At 43.8% G+C, this 15814-nt stretch overlaps 1 protein-coding gene across 1 annotated transcript; it reads right to left on the bottom strand.

Moving 5' to 3' along the window:
* Positions 1 to 4536: 4536 nt before the first annotated feature.
* Positions 4537 to 15639, bottom strand: Isl1 (ISL LIM homeobox 1). The gene is made up of 6 exons (XM_070040934.1): positions 15329 to 15639; positions 14220 to 14409; positions 11406 to 11665; positions 9409 to 9695; positions 8011 to 8178; positions 4537 to 5825 (listed from the first exon to the last, which is right to left on the bottom strand). The coding sequence occupies exons 1-6, from the start codon at positions 15354 to 15356 to the stop codon at positions 5709 to 5711; spliced, it is 1050 nt and encodes a 349-aa protein (XP_069897035.1). The 5' UTR covers positions 15357 to 15639; the 3' UTR covers positions 4537 to 5708.
* Positions 15640 to 15814: the final 175 nt, after the last annotated feature.

Below are 15814 nucleotides of genomic sequence, written 5' to 3'. Positions count from 1 at the left end.
GCCGCAGAGCGCCTCTTCGGCTGATCCCAGGGAAAGATAAGGAGCCGCCGAGCCACCAGCTCTGTCTAGACTCGCGACCTCACAAGTCAAGCGCCTTGTTTGGATTAGCCCTCCAGATCTGCCAACCTGATCAACTCCCCAGAAAGGAAGGTGGAGACGGGGAGGGGGGGTGTCAGCAGGGACACCCCCTCTCCCTCTCTCTGGGACCCTGACGATTGTCCCTCCTCTAAAGGTTCGGGGGCCTGACTTGACTGAGGGAGTGGTAGGGCTGGTTAGACCAGTGTGAGGGGACCCCCCCCCACCTCGCCCTTCTTTTTTTCCAGCACTCTTCCCAACTGTTTGAGGCTCGCTCTCACGGAAGAGCCCCGGAAAGAAAGAACGCACCGAGTGGGAAAATGCCTAAGACCCTGTAGTTAGTGAATACATACATACATACGTACATACATACATACATACATACATACATACATACATACATACAGTAACCAACTCAAGTCAATCCCACATGTCACAGAATTAAAACTAGAACTTTAGATCGGTAAAGGGCAAAACAGGAACCTAGGCCAGAAAGGAGCCGCCTTAGAATGAATTGTCAGAAGAGACACTTCACCTTTCCACTCCACCTGACCAAAAAGAAAAAAAAAAGGCAATCTGTCCATATCTGTCCCAAACTTGGGCGGCCCCTTTTGAGGGGAAAAAAATAATATGTGTGTGTGTGTGTGTGTGTGTGTGTGTGTGTGTGTATATATATATATATATATTCTCATATATTCTCTTTAGGACTTATTTATCAATGCCGTGCTCTTTTGCAAAGATATAGAGAAAAGTTTCCAAAATATTTTTTAAATAGAATCAAGAAGTTTTAAAATGAAGTTCCGGAAAGAGTCTTACTTTCTCACTTGGTTTCCAGAAACTGGCTTCGCTGAGCCCAGAGCTTAAGCATCTTAAAAATTGAAGGATGTGATAGTCACGATGCTCAGAGCCTCCCCCTCCCCCTTCTTTCCCCTTCTTGGCTGCTTGTGAAACAACTTCTCTGTCTACACTTCGGTAGTCCTGGGGAGGTGTAGAGAGATCCTCCATCACAGCTTAGGACATTGTAAGCTGTGAAGTTTATGTTTGTGGCGCCTGGGCTCAAACAGCCATTCAGTGGCTTGCTTGGTTATCAAGAAAACAATAATCAAAAAAGATCAGTAAACAGAATCCGATGCCAGAGTCATTAAATTAACTACTTTTAGTTTAAAAAGCACCAACCCACACTGTAGACATTATGTTACTTGCTTTGATTTCAACTCATAACAAGAATTTAAGATTTGGAGCCATTTTCTAAACTAATACTTTTTAAGGCATGCATGCACATGCACACACACTCACATGTGTGTGACACACACACACACACACACACAAATCCTTACTAGCAACCCTAAGAAAACCAGACTTTCCTTGTTGTGACATAATCTTTAATTATTGATTAATAAAAGGGAAGTAAATAGTTCTTAAACAGCAGAACTGAAGCAAAATTTGGATTCTAAATTTCCCTTACAAGAATTGACAAAACCGAACTTTACAAATAGGAAAATAAATAGTTTCTGCTTAGTTTGTATTTGTGATGAAATTGAAAGTCAAAAGTGGCTGAATGCCACACAAACATCTCTTTGTGAAGTTTGGACTGGGTTGCAAACTTTTTTTTCCTTTTTTTTTTTTAAGAAAAAGGAAAAGGCTAAGTAAATCCACATGGGGTTTAAAATAGTTATATTTCAATGAGATTGATCTTGTTTGTGGCTTTTAAATTTAAGGTGCTAAGGAAACACAAAGTACTTCTACAGTAAGGTGAAAGTATAGAACAATGATACAGAGGAGAACAGTGGTCAGGAAGATGAGTTTAACAAGTTGATCAATGTGAATAATTGCAGCGCATCACAAAGGTGTCTATTTAATCTTGAACTCCAAAAAAATTGTCAGTGAACACAACCCTATAAAATTACAATGATAAGAAGTGGTTTCAAAAGCGGGAGGGGGTCTTTAAGTATGGTTCTTTTTTTGTATTGAGAAAATCTTATTTCTGGAAGGGAAAAAGACCAAATTAGAGGTGTCACTTCTCTGAAGTTATATGGGGAAAAGTTTTGCTTTAAGACTACAGATACTCTTGTAGTTTCCCTGGTTTAAGGGGAGCATCTTTTTTTTTTTTGTTGCATTAAATTTTAGCCAGCAGAAGCTGGAGGAAATGAGTCATAAAGTACTGAAAGAAGGATTCAGAGTAATAAGGGAGGGAAGCACACAGATAATAACAAACAGGAGGAATTTCATTAGGAATTTCAAAGGGAAGAGCAGTGCAAGAGGCGATTTGCAAACAAGAAGACGTTTCAGCTACACATTTTAGAGCACGTGCTTCAGAGTCTAGAAGGAGAAGACACACCTTTTGCATGAATAATACAAGACCTAGAATGCTATCTACCCATCAGTCCACGCTCAACTATCAGGCAAATATCTTGAATCTAGCAAGTGAAACAAAAATCATTCATCACCCCCCTCCTAAATTGCTTTGCTTAAATTCAAGCTGTGGCTTCAGAAGACTGACATCTATGTATGTTAAAAAAAAATCACCCTCCCAAGAACACACACACACACACACACACACACACACACACACACACACACACACACACACTCATAACTCGAATCTTGCAAGTCAATGGTAAGAGGGGGAAAAAAATCACAATTAACGGTGCTTAGTTGTATAAATCTAGCTATAAAGTTTTCTTTTGGTCCGAAGATTCACAAGGGTCCACCAGATGCATGTTTGGGGAAGGGAATGGGGGTGGAGTCAATAGTTTTCTCGTGGGGCCTGGCTAACTAGTAACTTTAAAGTGTGGCATCTTGGTCATGTGTACCTGCTTTCCTTACACATGCTTATTTAATAGATATTCCAAGTAGGTGGTAAGAACCAGGAAGGGGGCAGGGAGGACTGGCCAATAGATAAAGCAAACAGGAAGCTAAAAGGGTCAAGTCCGGTGACTTGAGATTAGACGAGACAGAAGAGAAAAGGAAAAAAAAATAATAAAAGCCTCTCTGGGAAGATCGGTACAAGATAATACCAAACTACACACACACACACACACACACACACACACACACACACACACACACACACACACACACACACACACACACACACACACACACACACACACACACCAACAGACAACTACAAGCCATTATTACCGCCGGCCAAATTATTACCCCTCTGTCAAGAATTAGACACAACAATCAAAGTAATCAACGGGCATGCCTAATGCACTGTAACATTTTCAATGCAAAGTTTGTTTTCTCTCTTGCCCCCATGTTCGAGCCTGTAATTAACCCGTTATGTAGAACGACGCCAAACAAAAGGCCGAATTGAGGTTCGTTTTCCGACTTGTGGCAGGTTTGCGGAGGGTGGAAGGGGACTTGCGAGCTGGGGGACCGCGGGCCCCGCGGGGTCTCCAGCCTGGCCCCCGCCCGGTTCTTGGTCAGGGAACCTCCCCCTTCCCCCCTCTTCCCCAGGGAGGGTAACGCCGCCACAAGACACACGATTAAGGTACTTTAGCTTTTGTATTTATTAAGTTGTCAGATACTGAAAACGGCTTTACACTCGCGCATACAAATGAATCCAGTTTCCAAAAGAGTCAAAGTCTCACTGAGGCTTGGAGGGCGGAGGGAGGGAGAGGGAGAGAAAACAGTATGGCACCCCATCCTAACTCTATAAACTACCGCGAGGACGCACGGAGAAAGCCAGTTTGGGGGGGGGCAGTACCCCACGTCTACACCTGGGTTCTGGCGCGCACCCGTCAACTATGGCTAAAAGAAACGGGTGCTGGAGGTGTCTGACCCCGGAAAGCACGCCTACCCACGTTTACCGGCAGGTACCCCAAGGAAGTTATTTGCCGAGTCAGAAGAAGCAGGGAGGGAAGGGAGGGAAGAGGGGTCCTGGGTCTGGGGATTGCTGAGAAAACTTCTCTCTAGGCCTTTTCCTTCTGCACAAATAAAGCAGCATTTTCTCAGTCCACCGCCACTACTAACTAATGGCACAAAGTCTCTTTAGCAAGAGCATACATTTCCAATATGGGTCCTTTCAACAATCCTAAACTGGAGACTTTGGTATAAAGCACTTAACTCTAAGAAAATAAAATAGTGGCTCCAATCAAAAGCTATTTAAAAAGCAGGATGCTTTTCCGTTTGAGGGTGGGTGGATGGATGGGGCAGGACTGAGGAGGGAGAGAGAAGGAGGGGAAGGAGGAAGGAAGGGTTGAAGGCAGAATAGAGGCAGCAGCATTTCATTTCCACAAAACCTGTAACATTATCACAGCAGAGAGCTAAGGGGCTCTTCCAAACAACTTTGACCCAACTATTGAGACCCAGACTTGCAAACGGAACCCTAACTACTTGCAATACAACATCACACCTACTATACCTCAGTTTACCCCCATTCACATGCAATCCTTAAATTCAGATATTTTAAAGGCTTGCTAATAAGTATATAAAAGAGGGACCCTGAATCATTGCGTTTATTTAGTTATCTATGCCAAACGTTTATTAGTGAAATAGTCCTGAAGATATAATTCTACATATGGCGCTTTGATTTCACATAATATTTAAGAAAGAAAAGACAAAACACATAGAATTAGACATATAATTCAAAGACCACGGTACAACCTTTATCTTTTTTTTTTACTTCAGCAAACAAAAAAAATAATAATGTCAAATGACATGAAAAGTGGCAAGTCTTCTGACAATAAATAATAAATTACTTTATAATTTTTTTTGCAATGCAAGAGCAAACAAAAAAAGTTTCCTTTTTTTTCCTCTTTATTTCCAGAAAGAGAGAAAACAGTCATTTTAACCAATAACTATACACATCTTTGGGGGAAAAGTTCTTGGACAGACACAAGTCAAACACAATCCCGAGACGCTTGTGGCAAAATAGAGGTAACCTTGTTGCAATGCTTTATAAGTTGGTTTTTAAATCTGAATTCAAAAACCTTTAAAGTCGCTTCAGACTTCTTGATAGAGGATGGATCTCAAAAAAAAAATGGAAAGGGACCAAAGTAAAAAAGAAACCAGCTGTAGAACATGCTAAGAAGCTTAGGATTTCAATGAACCCCTTGGTAAGTCAACTAAAAACATCGCACACCAATGCAGCTCCCACCTTCTTGAAAGATTTTCAGCCACTGATGCCAGTCTCTTCTTGTTCTTTGCTGGAGCTCCTGTTTGGCAAAGCAATGACCAATATAGAAACAGCACCATTCAGATTATGATGTACTAGAAATTTTTTTCTATTTCTGCATTTCTTTAGATGTGCAAGGGAAATGAAAATGCTTTCTTTCTTTCTTTTTTTTTTTTTTTTTGAGATCCTTGGATATTCATCCCCTACGTTTTAAAAACGTCTTTTTTGTTTGTTTGTTTCTTCAGTACTTCTAAGGTCATTGAATAGTAATATGTTGGGTTTCAGGTTTTGTTTGTTTTAATTTCTAGTAAAATCCCATGATTGTCTTCACAGTGTTGCTACCATATCACCTTGTCATTAAAACAGACTTCGTGCATTTCATGGAGCATTCATTTCTTGATTCAGTTTTCATTGACTGGGTCGTTAAATACTTTTTGTTTCCAAGTTCAACATTATAATTTCCCACTTTCTCCAACAGGGAAAAATAATACATCTGAATGAATGTTTCTCATGCCTCGATAGGACTGGCTACCATGCTGTTTGGTGTGTCTGGGAGCTGAGAGGACATGGATGCTACTTCACTGCCAGTGGAATTAGAGCCTGGTCCTCCTTCTGAAAAATTGACCTGTATGGAAGGTTGAAAAAAATCAATACAGGAGGCTATTCTCGTATTCATAAAATATAAACTCACCATAGCGTGGATTCATGTACAAATGTTTATATAAGTGGATGAACAGATAAAGATAGCCACAATATATCAGACTTTTGACAGGCTTAAGGCAAGTCCATGAGAAAAGCTTGAGAAGGAATCCTCTCGCTTTCCCATCATCCTAAAGATCTGTGTTTTAGCTCAGACTGAATTCCCAACATTATGTTGCATTAAATTATTTAAGAGCAAACGTGTTTCTCGCTGTAAGATGGCATCGTGACTCTACTATGCAGCACGCTCAAAATAAAATTATCCTGCCGGCTACATGTTGTCCCGGGAGCAGGCTAGTTGAGCTGTCTCTAGGCTTCATAGCTTCTCTTTTTTCAGTGGGAAAATCCATAACACAATCTCATATCCTCTGACAGGAGACTCAGAGAAGATTCCACAGAACAAGGATTAACTCCTTAGAGGGCTCACAGTGTGGGCTTTCTCTCTTGTATGTTCTGCTGCCAGTCTAGGAGTCTCTAGCTCCCTCCCTACTCCTTCCTTCTTTTTCCTCCTCCTTCTTTCCCTCTTTCCCCCTCTTCTTCTCTTCCTCTTGCCCTGCCTCTCTCCTCCCCTCTCACTTTGACTAAATCAAACTCTTCTTTCCCAGAGGAGATACGTATATTATAACATCATCATGTTATAAATAAGGACTCTTTCTTTTAACTAAAAAAAAAAAACCCTCTGCATATATCTCTGTTGTAAACAATCTTCTGCAGCCACACCCTCTTCCCCTACTTCAGATTCCCTTTACTGCTCTTGTTTGGCACTAATGTTTCAGAAAATACACAAACACTTGGCTTTGCTGAACCCTTCCCTCACATACTTTCTATCTTCCAAATTTTGCTCAACTAACCCATCAGAATAATGACTCTAAAATAAGATATACTCACCCTGCCCCCTAGTTCCAAAACTACCTCCTCCTCTACTCTACTCAACTTTCCCCTTAGGAGGTCAAGGGACTTCTCAAATTTGCCTACCCTCTAGATTGTCCTTTTACAGAGACACAGGCCTAGGGGCCAAGTCCTTTTAACCACTTGCCCCTGGCCAATTACCTAACTGTTGACACTGACAAAGCAAATGTCCTCAGGACAAATGTGAAGGTAAAAAGCTGTCCTTTAATGCTTTAGCTTTCTTTCTAATGGAAGAACAAGTTTTGAGAACAGAGACTCACAACTCCCATTCAGTAAAATAGGATCTTATAGTGCTGATTAATATTTGAAACTAAACAAAAAAGAAAACTCAAATAGATTTATCATATTTAAAAGAACATTTAATGCTTTCTTTAATCTATCTTGACTCTTTAAGCCTTTGATGGGTGAAAGATAAATTAATTCTCTGCTCTGGATCTGCGGAAACAAGCTGATGATAAAATGGGTTTTCACAGGTAAAATAACACTTTTCCCCCCAGTTGTAGAGTTCATGTTCCTTTTGCTATACATGCCACTTAGGATGTAAAGTATATAACCAATATAAATATATGTATATGTGTGTAGTGCATATAAAAGTTTCTAAGTATATAATTAGATTAAGGTATCCTGAGAAAAGGATATAGATTCAAGCTACTTATCAATTATTTCAATCAATTCATCTCTTTATTGATAATAGGAAAATAGTACATTGGTCAGGTGTTTGCTGATTATTGATAATATTATATATTATAATCTTTAAGTATGTATTATAATCACCTTGACTTAGGTACACATGCTTATTAGGTAGCAAATACTGACTGCTAATACAATTGACACATCCTTACAAACTCATGTCTCAGCACCATGATTTTACAGCCCTGCATATTTTTGTTCCTATTTCTAGTTAGACATCATAAAATTAATCCTAGAAAATATGCTTGATTGATTTTTTAAAAAAAGTCATTCTATATACACAAATTATGCAGTCTCATTATTTGAAAAAAAAAAAAAAGACTAACAAGAAAGGTTGTTTTTCTTGCATTTGTCTCCCACCTCACCACCACACTATCATACCTCCTTAGTCTCCCCACTACCCTGAGGTTAGGGAATACCCTCCCCCTCCTTAATCTTTCAGTGACACTTAAAGCAGAACCCCTTTTCTGTGGGAGGAATTCAGCCTCCTTAGTCTGGGAACTGACACTTACCAGTTGCTGAAAAGCAGGCTGATCTATGTCACTCTGCAAGGCGAAGTCACTCAGTACTTTCCAAGGCGGCTGGTAACTTTGCACCTCAACTGGGTTAGCCTGTAAGCCACCATCATGTCTCTCTGGACTGGCAGCCACCATGGGAGTTCCTGTCATCCCCTGTATATTCTGTGGAAAAACCCCCATCCCAACATGTTAATGAGCAAACTCCCTCCCTCCTTTGTCTGCACTGGCTAAGCAAATATACTCAGGTATTATCTTATCTATATAGTGGCCCTTTATTGACTCAAGTTAATCTGCCGCACCTATGGATATTAGCTAGAGTTCAATTTTGTTTTTCTACTTCTGTGGGCTGGACTTTTAGACCTGCTTAGACCGTATTAGAGCAGATATGCTATGACAATCAACTTCCCCTTACCTTCTTAGCTCCTCCCCAGTTCCTCCCATCTGCCTTCAGAGGGCACAGCCTCCTACAAATGGGAGGCCAGCTGGGTCTCCCTTCAGCCTCTTTTCTTGGAGACTTGCTGGGATATTTCTCCAAGCAGCGCTCCTTTTAGAGCCAGCCCCAACTCACAGCTTTTGGATCCTCCTGCTATTGTACTATTAAGCAGTAACCAACTTAGAAAGTACCCCAGCCTGCCAAGTTTCATGACATTTAATGAGTTTTAAAAATAGGATCAAAGAAGCAAAAAAAAAAAAAAAAGTGGGGGGTGAGATAGAAAAAGAGAGAAAGAAGGGGAAGAAGGAAGAGGAAGAAGAAAAAGAAGTGGAGGAGAAGGAAGGCAGGAAGGCAAGCAGGTAGGCAGGCAGGCAGACTTCAGCTTAGTTTAACAGTCAGGGCAGGGTTGATGCCCATAGCTAACAGTTCCAGGGCCAAGAGACCTCTGAGGAGGCCTGGTTGGAGGTACAGTAGAGGCTCCCTGTGGGAGCCCCTTGGAGGACATTCTGGACCTCAATGTGGAGAGGTTGTAATCATAAGTGGTAAGGTGAGCCCAAGAGCCTGGTCAGCATTCTGGACCTGAACAAGTACTGAAAGTGTTGACCCTCTTTTCCCTTTGCTATCTGGGGAATTGATGACCTCAACTATTAGCAAGCCCAAGCTAGCCACATTGCTGCCAGCCATTTGTTGGGGGTGACTGTAACCTTCTAATTCCAGGGTATGGTGAGATTGAAGAGCCTCAGCCTCTCCCACTCTGCTAGGAACCTAGGCTGCCTGGGCTTCAGCTCCCAGCAGCATTGATGCCTCCATCCTCTACCCCTTCCGATCTAGTTTAAATCGAGGTGGTAGGCCCTCCCTGTCTGAGTTCCTACTAGCATCAGCCAGGCTAGGTACCAGAATGAATTTTGCCAGGGTTCATTCTCCTCCTGGAGTCCCTGGCTGAGCCCCCGGCCACTCACCGTTTTGTCATTGGGTTGTTGTTGCTGCAGCTGCTTCATCATGATGCTTCGCTTCTTGTCTTTGCACCGCTTGTTCTGAAACCACACTCGGATCACGCGGGGGCTGAGGCCTGTCATCTCCACCAGTTGCTCCTTCATGAGAGCATCCGGCCGGGGATTGGCGGCATAGCAGGTCCGCAAGGTGTGCAGCTGCTTCTCATTCAGCACAGTCCGCACGCGGGTGGTCTTCTCGGGCTGCTTGTGGACGTGGGGCCTCAGGGCTGGCTGCCGGGCAGAGATGGGTTCGGCTGCGTGGCAAGGAACGCTGTGAGCATCGGGCCAGGCTGCTAGGCTGCCTGCCTGCCGGCCTTCCTGCCTGCCCGCCTGCCTGCCCGCATTTCCCACAAGGGCTAATGTTTGCAGCCCTAACACTCTAACTGGGGTGGGGGTGAGGGGCTGAGATGAGGGCAAGAAGGACATAAGAGAGTGTACAACCTGGCTCTGCCATCCTAGCTCAACAGAAGTTAGCCCCGAATAGCAGGATCTGCTTCCCAGCTCCTAACAGGTCGGCATTTTTCTGAACTGTTTTTCCCTATGCTCACTTTTTTCTCCTAAGTAAACTGAGCCCACGTCCAGGCCTCAGTGTTCTTCTTGAATTAAGGCCACAGAGGATATCAGGGAAGGAAAGGCAAACACCTTAGTGACAGAGAGGCCACACCAGCCAGAATGTGTGTAACCCAGAAGACCCAGAGTTCTACCAGACAGCCTTGAACTTCAGTCCCAGAGGACAGTCATATTAAGAGAGCTAAAGATATTCGGTATGGCAGCCATCTCTTCAGTCCCTGTTTTTTCTTAGTACTTAATCATCGTGGGATGGTCCTGACCCAAGCAAAGGAAAACTGAAACTCTGCTGAACTGTCTAGGCCCCAGATAAACTACCGCTGGGAAACATCCCTTTCCTTCCTCCCAATAGTTCGTTCCCCCTCCGTTTCCCACCCTTGGCTTTGCCCTCATTTCAAGCTTGTCACAAATCCCCCAGGACAGAATTCTGAGAGCTGCCAGAAATGGGGGAGGGGAGGACAAGGAAAAGAGCTGTCCTGTCCTCAAGGCCCGTATTTAGTTGCAAAGGTTGCTTTAAAACTCCAGGAGGGAGAGTTGTAGATCTCTTGCAGACTTGAAGGCAGGTAGGACACTCTATGGGGCCTTGATCCTGACCAGCCTTGCTGTTGCCACTTTCCTTTATGGAGAAACTGCTCTCTGATCTATTTGGTACAAATCGAGACCTTCCTTGAATCCCTGGGGTCAGGACAACACCTATGGGGTCAATTTAGAGCTGTGGGGACAGGCTTGAAGACGGAATTCTCACCAAGTCACACCGACTGAGTGGTTTAAAGAGGCAGGCTCCTTTTAAAAGGCAATTACTGCAGATTAGGTTGTTGACAGTTTTAAATTACAGCTCAGTATAGTGGCTGGCAGGTATTAAGACTGTATCTTTTTTAGGACCCATTCTTTGGCCAGAGGAAAATAAAATAAAATTGAAAAACGTTTTGGGTTGGAAAATGAGTCTCAGGGAAAAAAAAATGTAGAGGTGAAATAATGTTAAGGGCACCTGAGCTTCCTTCATTGGGTTAAGGAGGAAGCTCCAAGGACCTAGGGCTCCACCCCTTTAATTAAGCACCCCAGCTAGGAGAGTACTTGGCAGCAAGCTGAAGCCCGTTTTCAGAAAGGCAGGGTATGGAAGCCGAGGTAGAACTGAAGACGCCATTTGGGCTTGTGGGGTATGTGTGTACACAGTGTGTACTCATATGCATAAAGACCTGTAGGTGTGCCGAGGGAGTCAGGGTAGACAGTGCTTGCATTGATCCTGGCTGCAAAAGAGCATCGGGTGTTGCAAACGGTACCTGTTAAGACTTCATGTAACCACCTCATAACCACCTTTTGGCTAACAAGACTGCTGAGCCGGAGGAGAAGACGCTCCTATAGCCCCAGCACCTGCCTCCCTAGGGACAGATGAGTACCTGCCATTTGCAGCGGCCTTGCTGGATGCAGGGGACTGAGCGGGTCGCCGGCGCCCAAGCTAGCCCTCTCCACCACGTCGTGATCGGCGCGGCAGAAGAGCCCATCCTCCCTGAGCGCGAACTCGTCGCCGGGGATGAGCTGGCGGCTGCAGGCCACGCAGCGGAAACACTCGATGTGGTACACCTTGGAACGGGCGCGCATTACGAAGTCGTTCTTGCTGAAGCCAATGCTGCACTTTGCACATTTGATCCCGTATAACCTGCGCAGGGCCAGGCCCGGGACGGGGAAGAGAAGCACAAGGAGATGGAGGTCATTTCAGGCAGGCATTGCCCCAGCTGAATCTCTCCAGCGACCTGGGGGGGCGGGGGGGAGCCGCCAGCTCTTGAGATGTGCCGACAAATCAGTATTCTTAAACAGATCTAGCTAGAATATCGGAAAGAAGTCTTCATCCCTTTCCTTCTCCCTCCTTCCATCTTTTTCTTGCTTTTAACTCCTGTTCTCTTTCCCAGGAACCTCCAGGTCTATCAGTACCCAGACCAAACCAAGGAAAACAGACTGGTAGTACTGATGCTCTAGCCACCCGCCTCAGGGAACCAGTCCCAGGATTGTCTTTTCAGACAACCAGGGGGACCCCAATAGCCAGTTGCCCCGGTATTTTCAATCTTTCAATTCTTTGTGTCTCAATTTCGGCAAGAAATGTCTGAAATTGCAACGAAACAATGGTACAGCAATCCCATTTCATTTGTGATCACATGTAAAAGCACAAGCAGAACAACAAAACGAAACCGCTGAAGGTTTCCAAAGCCTTTACCAATATAGTCTTTATTCAGCTAAAGATTTCCTGCAGGCCACGGGGTTCAGGCAAAGTCTCCTCTATGTTCATCTTTCTCATTTTTTTTAACCTTCTCTGCTCCTGCAATCTCTTTTCAAGTTGCATTTTGCTGCAGACTCAAAAGCAGCCTGAAAGCTAAGAAGACTCACTTCTAAAGTCTTCCGTTAACATTGGCCTTTTCTTTCCAGGGGACAATTCCTATAGGTTCTGTCTAGGTATTGCCATGGTCCCCTCCCCTTCTATCCATAATAGCAGTGGCTGGGCCATTTCTACCCAGAAAATGGAAGGGAGAAAAGACCCACACAAAGCGGGGCCATTCTGTTCCTTCAAGGGAGTTCTGGAAATCCCAAAGATCACCCTGTTCTGTTTTTTATAACTACAAGAATTTCAATGGTGTGTGCCTGGGCACACAAGTGTGCAACAAACATGCAGAGTTAAGGGAGAGTGGAGAAAGGGGAAATAAAAAGAATTGGGCTCCCCCCCCCCCCGCCCCTTGGCTATCCAGAATAAGGTGCATGCAGTGCCCTGGGTAGAATTGGGCAAAACAATGTCTTCACAGGAGTAAAGATGCTCCCCTTGGTGCCAAGTGAGCTCCCCACCTCCCCAATCTTGAGTTAAACACCAGCCAAACCAACGAAACAGTGAACCGTTAGAAGGTAGATTCGAAAGTTTTCATTCCTCTCTCTGCCCAATTTTTAAGATGAAGACTCTACATTGCCGGTGACCAAACAATCTACAACATCCCTTCCCTTTCCTGTGTCCCACTGTCCTTCTTTCCATTTTCTTTCAAAGTATTTAAAAAATTGTACCATTCAGGTTTATCAGCCAGTATTATACTCACCTCTTTGTGATGACAGAAAAAGGATACTATGTAGGCAGGAAGAAATTGTGACTACATATTAAAATCTTAACCTAACTTTAAAGTTCTCAAGTTCCCTTTTACTAAAATATAGTCATCGTAAATTGTCCTTGGACTAAAATTCTTTTCTGCTGTCGCCAATGCTGCAAAGATAATCTCTTCTTTTTGTTATTAAAACTAATAAAATATTCCTGAATGTTTTATTCTGTATAATAGTATAAACACACTATTAAGAGAAAACTTCAGAATTGCAAATCCCGATGATTCTTTGCTAAATGAAACAACAGCAAACAAAAACTAAAGGCAGAAAGCTCCTCTGTGGTTTCAGTCTTGTCAATACGAGCATTTCACTTATTTTATCAGTTACTAGATTTTAATGTGAGAAAGGAAGCTGTTCAATTATCTAAATGTACCAATTGTTCATAGGCAGATGATAGGCAATTTGATCTGCTCTAATTCATCAGTTCAGATAAGATAAGACAGTCAGATGTCACTATAGGGTTAATATTTTAAAAAGATTAAATTTCCGGTCTTTTTGCAAGGAATATTTCGGTTGGTTTAAAGAAAAATCTAGGAAGATCTCACCCTCAAAGTAAAAGGGCATAATAGTTCTACTTTTTAAAAATGCATTATCTAAACATTCTTTGCTCAAACTTTTATCTAACTGACAACCCTCCCAAAGGATTTTAAGTTACTAATTTAAGTAGAAATTAAATAAATAGAAGCTTGCACTATACTGTAAAAAAAAAGTAGAATAAAAATTCTCTTAAGGTTTGGAACCCCTCATTTAACCATCTTTAAAATTTGTGTTTGTTTTGGAAGGGAGACAATGAAAGGGGAAACTAAATTGGCCACCACCAATTCCAAGAGAAGACAAGCAGCCTTGACACAACACAATATATGGACTCACTCTGAAACTCTCATCCCCCAAGAAGTAAAATGAAAAGCATAGTTTAATTGCAAAAATAACTAAATAAAAATACTGAAAGCGTGACTTTTCCATGCCGGACCCTACTAACGCAAACTTCCCCCGAAACAACACAGCCACACCAAACAATAAATAACAAGTGGGGAGAGTCACGGAAATCTTAAAAAAGTAAGGAAAAAAGAAAAGAGGCATACCTGATATAATCTCTTTTACAGTAGGTTTTCCCATCCCTAACAAAGCACGTACAGCTCTCGTCCAAATACTGATTACACTCCGCACATTTCAAACATGCCGCATGCCATTCCAAATCCGGAGAAACCCTCAGAATATACTGATCGTGAATCTGATTGCCGCAACCAACACATAAGGAAATCAGACGTTTTTCTGAAATGAAAATAAATACATGATTGACTAACCGTTTACTTCCTACGGAGATAAACACACTTTTAGTGTCGTTCTCTTATAGGGTGTACTCTAGAAGAAATTCTTTCCTTTCCTCCCCCCTACCCCCACCCCTCTCAGAGTACTGCACTTCGAGATGGTAATTGAAGTGTACCATCAAAACCTTGACACACACACACACACTCTCTCTCACAAAAATGAAATTGAATATATGTAAAATACAGATTTGAATAGTCTATATTTGTAAAACTAGCGCACAATCAAACCCGTTCCTTTCGCATTTTCTCCCCCTCCTCCCTCCTTGCTATAATCATTAGGAAAGATTATGGAGAAGTCAAGTCAGAAGAAAAGGTTTTGACTAGAACGTTAAGTGAACGCAGGGAATGTTTCCAAGGAGCACGTTCTTCAATAACGCCCAGGACTGGATATTGTTAGCAAGAGCAGGCATCAATACAGTTGTCACTCTTTCTCTTTTGCAAGTCTAATGCTTAATTCCTATCTCTCGGTATTGTGTGTGCAGGCAGACCTTTGCAACATAATAACCTTTTCCCCAAACTCTGGATGCCCGAGGAGGAAAATCACCGCTTAGCCCCACAAGGCAGGGGTTGGGGAAAGGTACACAGGCGGATTCAAATACAAGGTACGGCCAGTTTCCTCCCCCTATCCCGTTCCCCCCCAGACCCCAAAACCAGAACCCACAGCAAGCATGCAGGCGTGGCGGCAACAAGGGGGGGCGCAACCAAACCAAAAAAAAACCACCTTCTCTCTCTCTCTTCCTCTACAGGCAATGAAGAACTCCAACTCTAACAAGCCTTTGGCACCCCTGCCTGAGAGAGACACCCCCTCCTCCCCCAGCACAAGAACAGCACACCGAGCCCCACAAGGTAAAACAGCCTCTTACTTTTTGGTGGATCGCCCATGTCTCCCATATCTGTAAGAGGGAGTAATGTCCACAGTGAAATGGTGGTTGTACAGTTGGTTGAACAGCCACAAGAGAGGATGCTGGAGCTGTGGCTTACGTGGGAAAACAGTGGCCCCAAGGGTTGCCCAGGCTTGGGAGCAGAGCTGCCGCCCGGCCGCTGCGCCGCGCCCTCGCCCTTGGCAGATCGGGGGAGTCCGATCGGAGCCGGCGGCGCTGACGGAGCGGAGGCTCTGCGGCTGCGGCGGACTCGGCGCGGCTCGGGCACCTCTCTTCCTTATCTCTTACTCAAACTTCTCAGCTCCAACTCAGCTCCATCGCCATTGGTTTGACGCTGCGCGCGGGGACGTCAGGCGAGCGCCGCGCCCATTGGCTGCGGGGCGCGCGGCGCAGCTGTTCTGATTATCATATTTCAGCCGGGCCGCTGCCGTGCGCCACTGACCGCTGGGCGAGCCCGAGGGAGAGGAT

Source organism: Dipodomys merriami, unplaced genomic scaffold (assembly GCF_024711535.1).
Source record: "Dipodomys merriami isolate MVZ:Mamm:240054 unplaced genomic scaffold, mDipMer1.0.p SCAF_30, whole genome shotgun sequence".
Taxonomy (NCBI): domain Eukaryota; kingdom Metazoa; phylum Chordata; class Mammalia; order Rodentia; family Heteromyidae; genus Dipodomys; species Dipodomys merriami.
The sequence above is the reverse complement of the archived record's forward strand: the minus strand, read 5'-3'. Positions and strand labels throughout refer to the sequence as shown.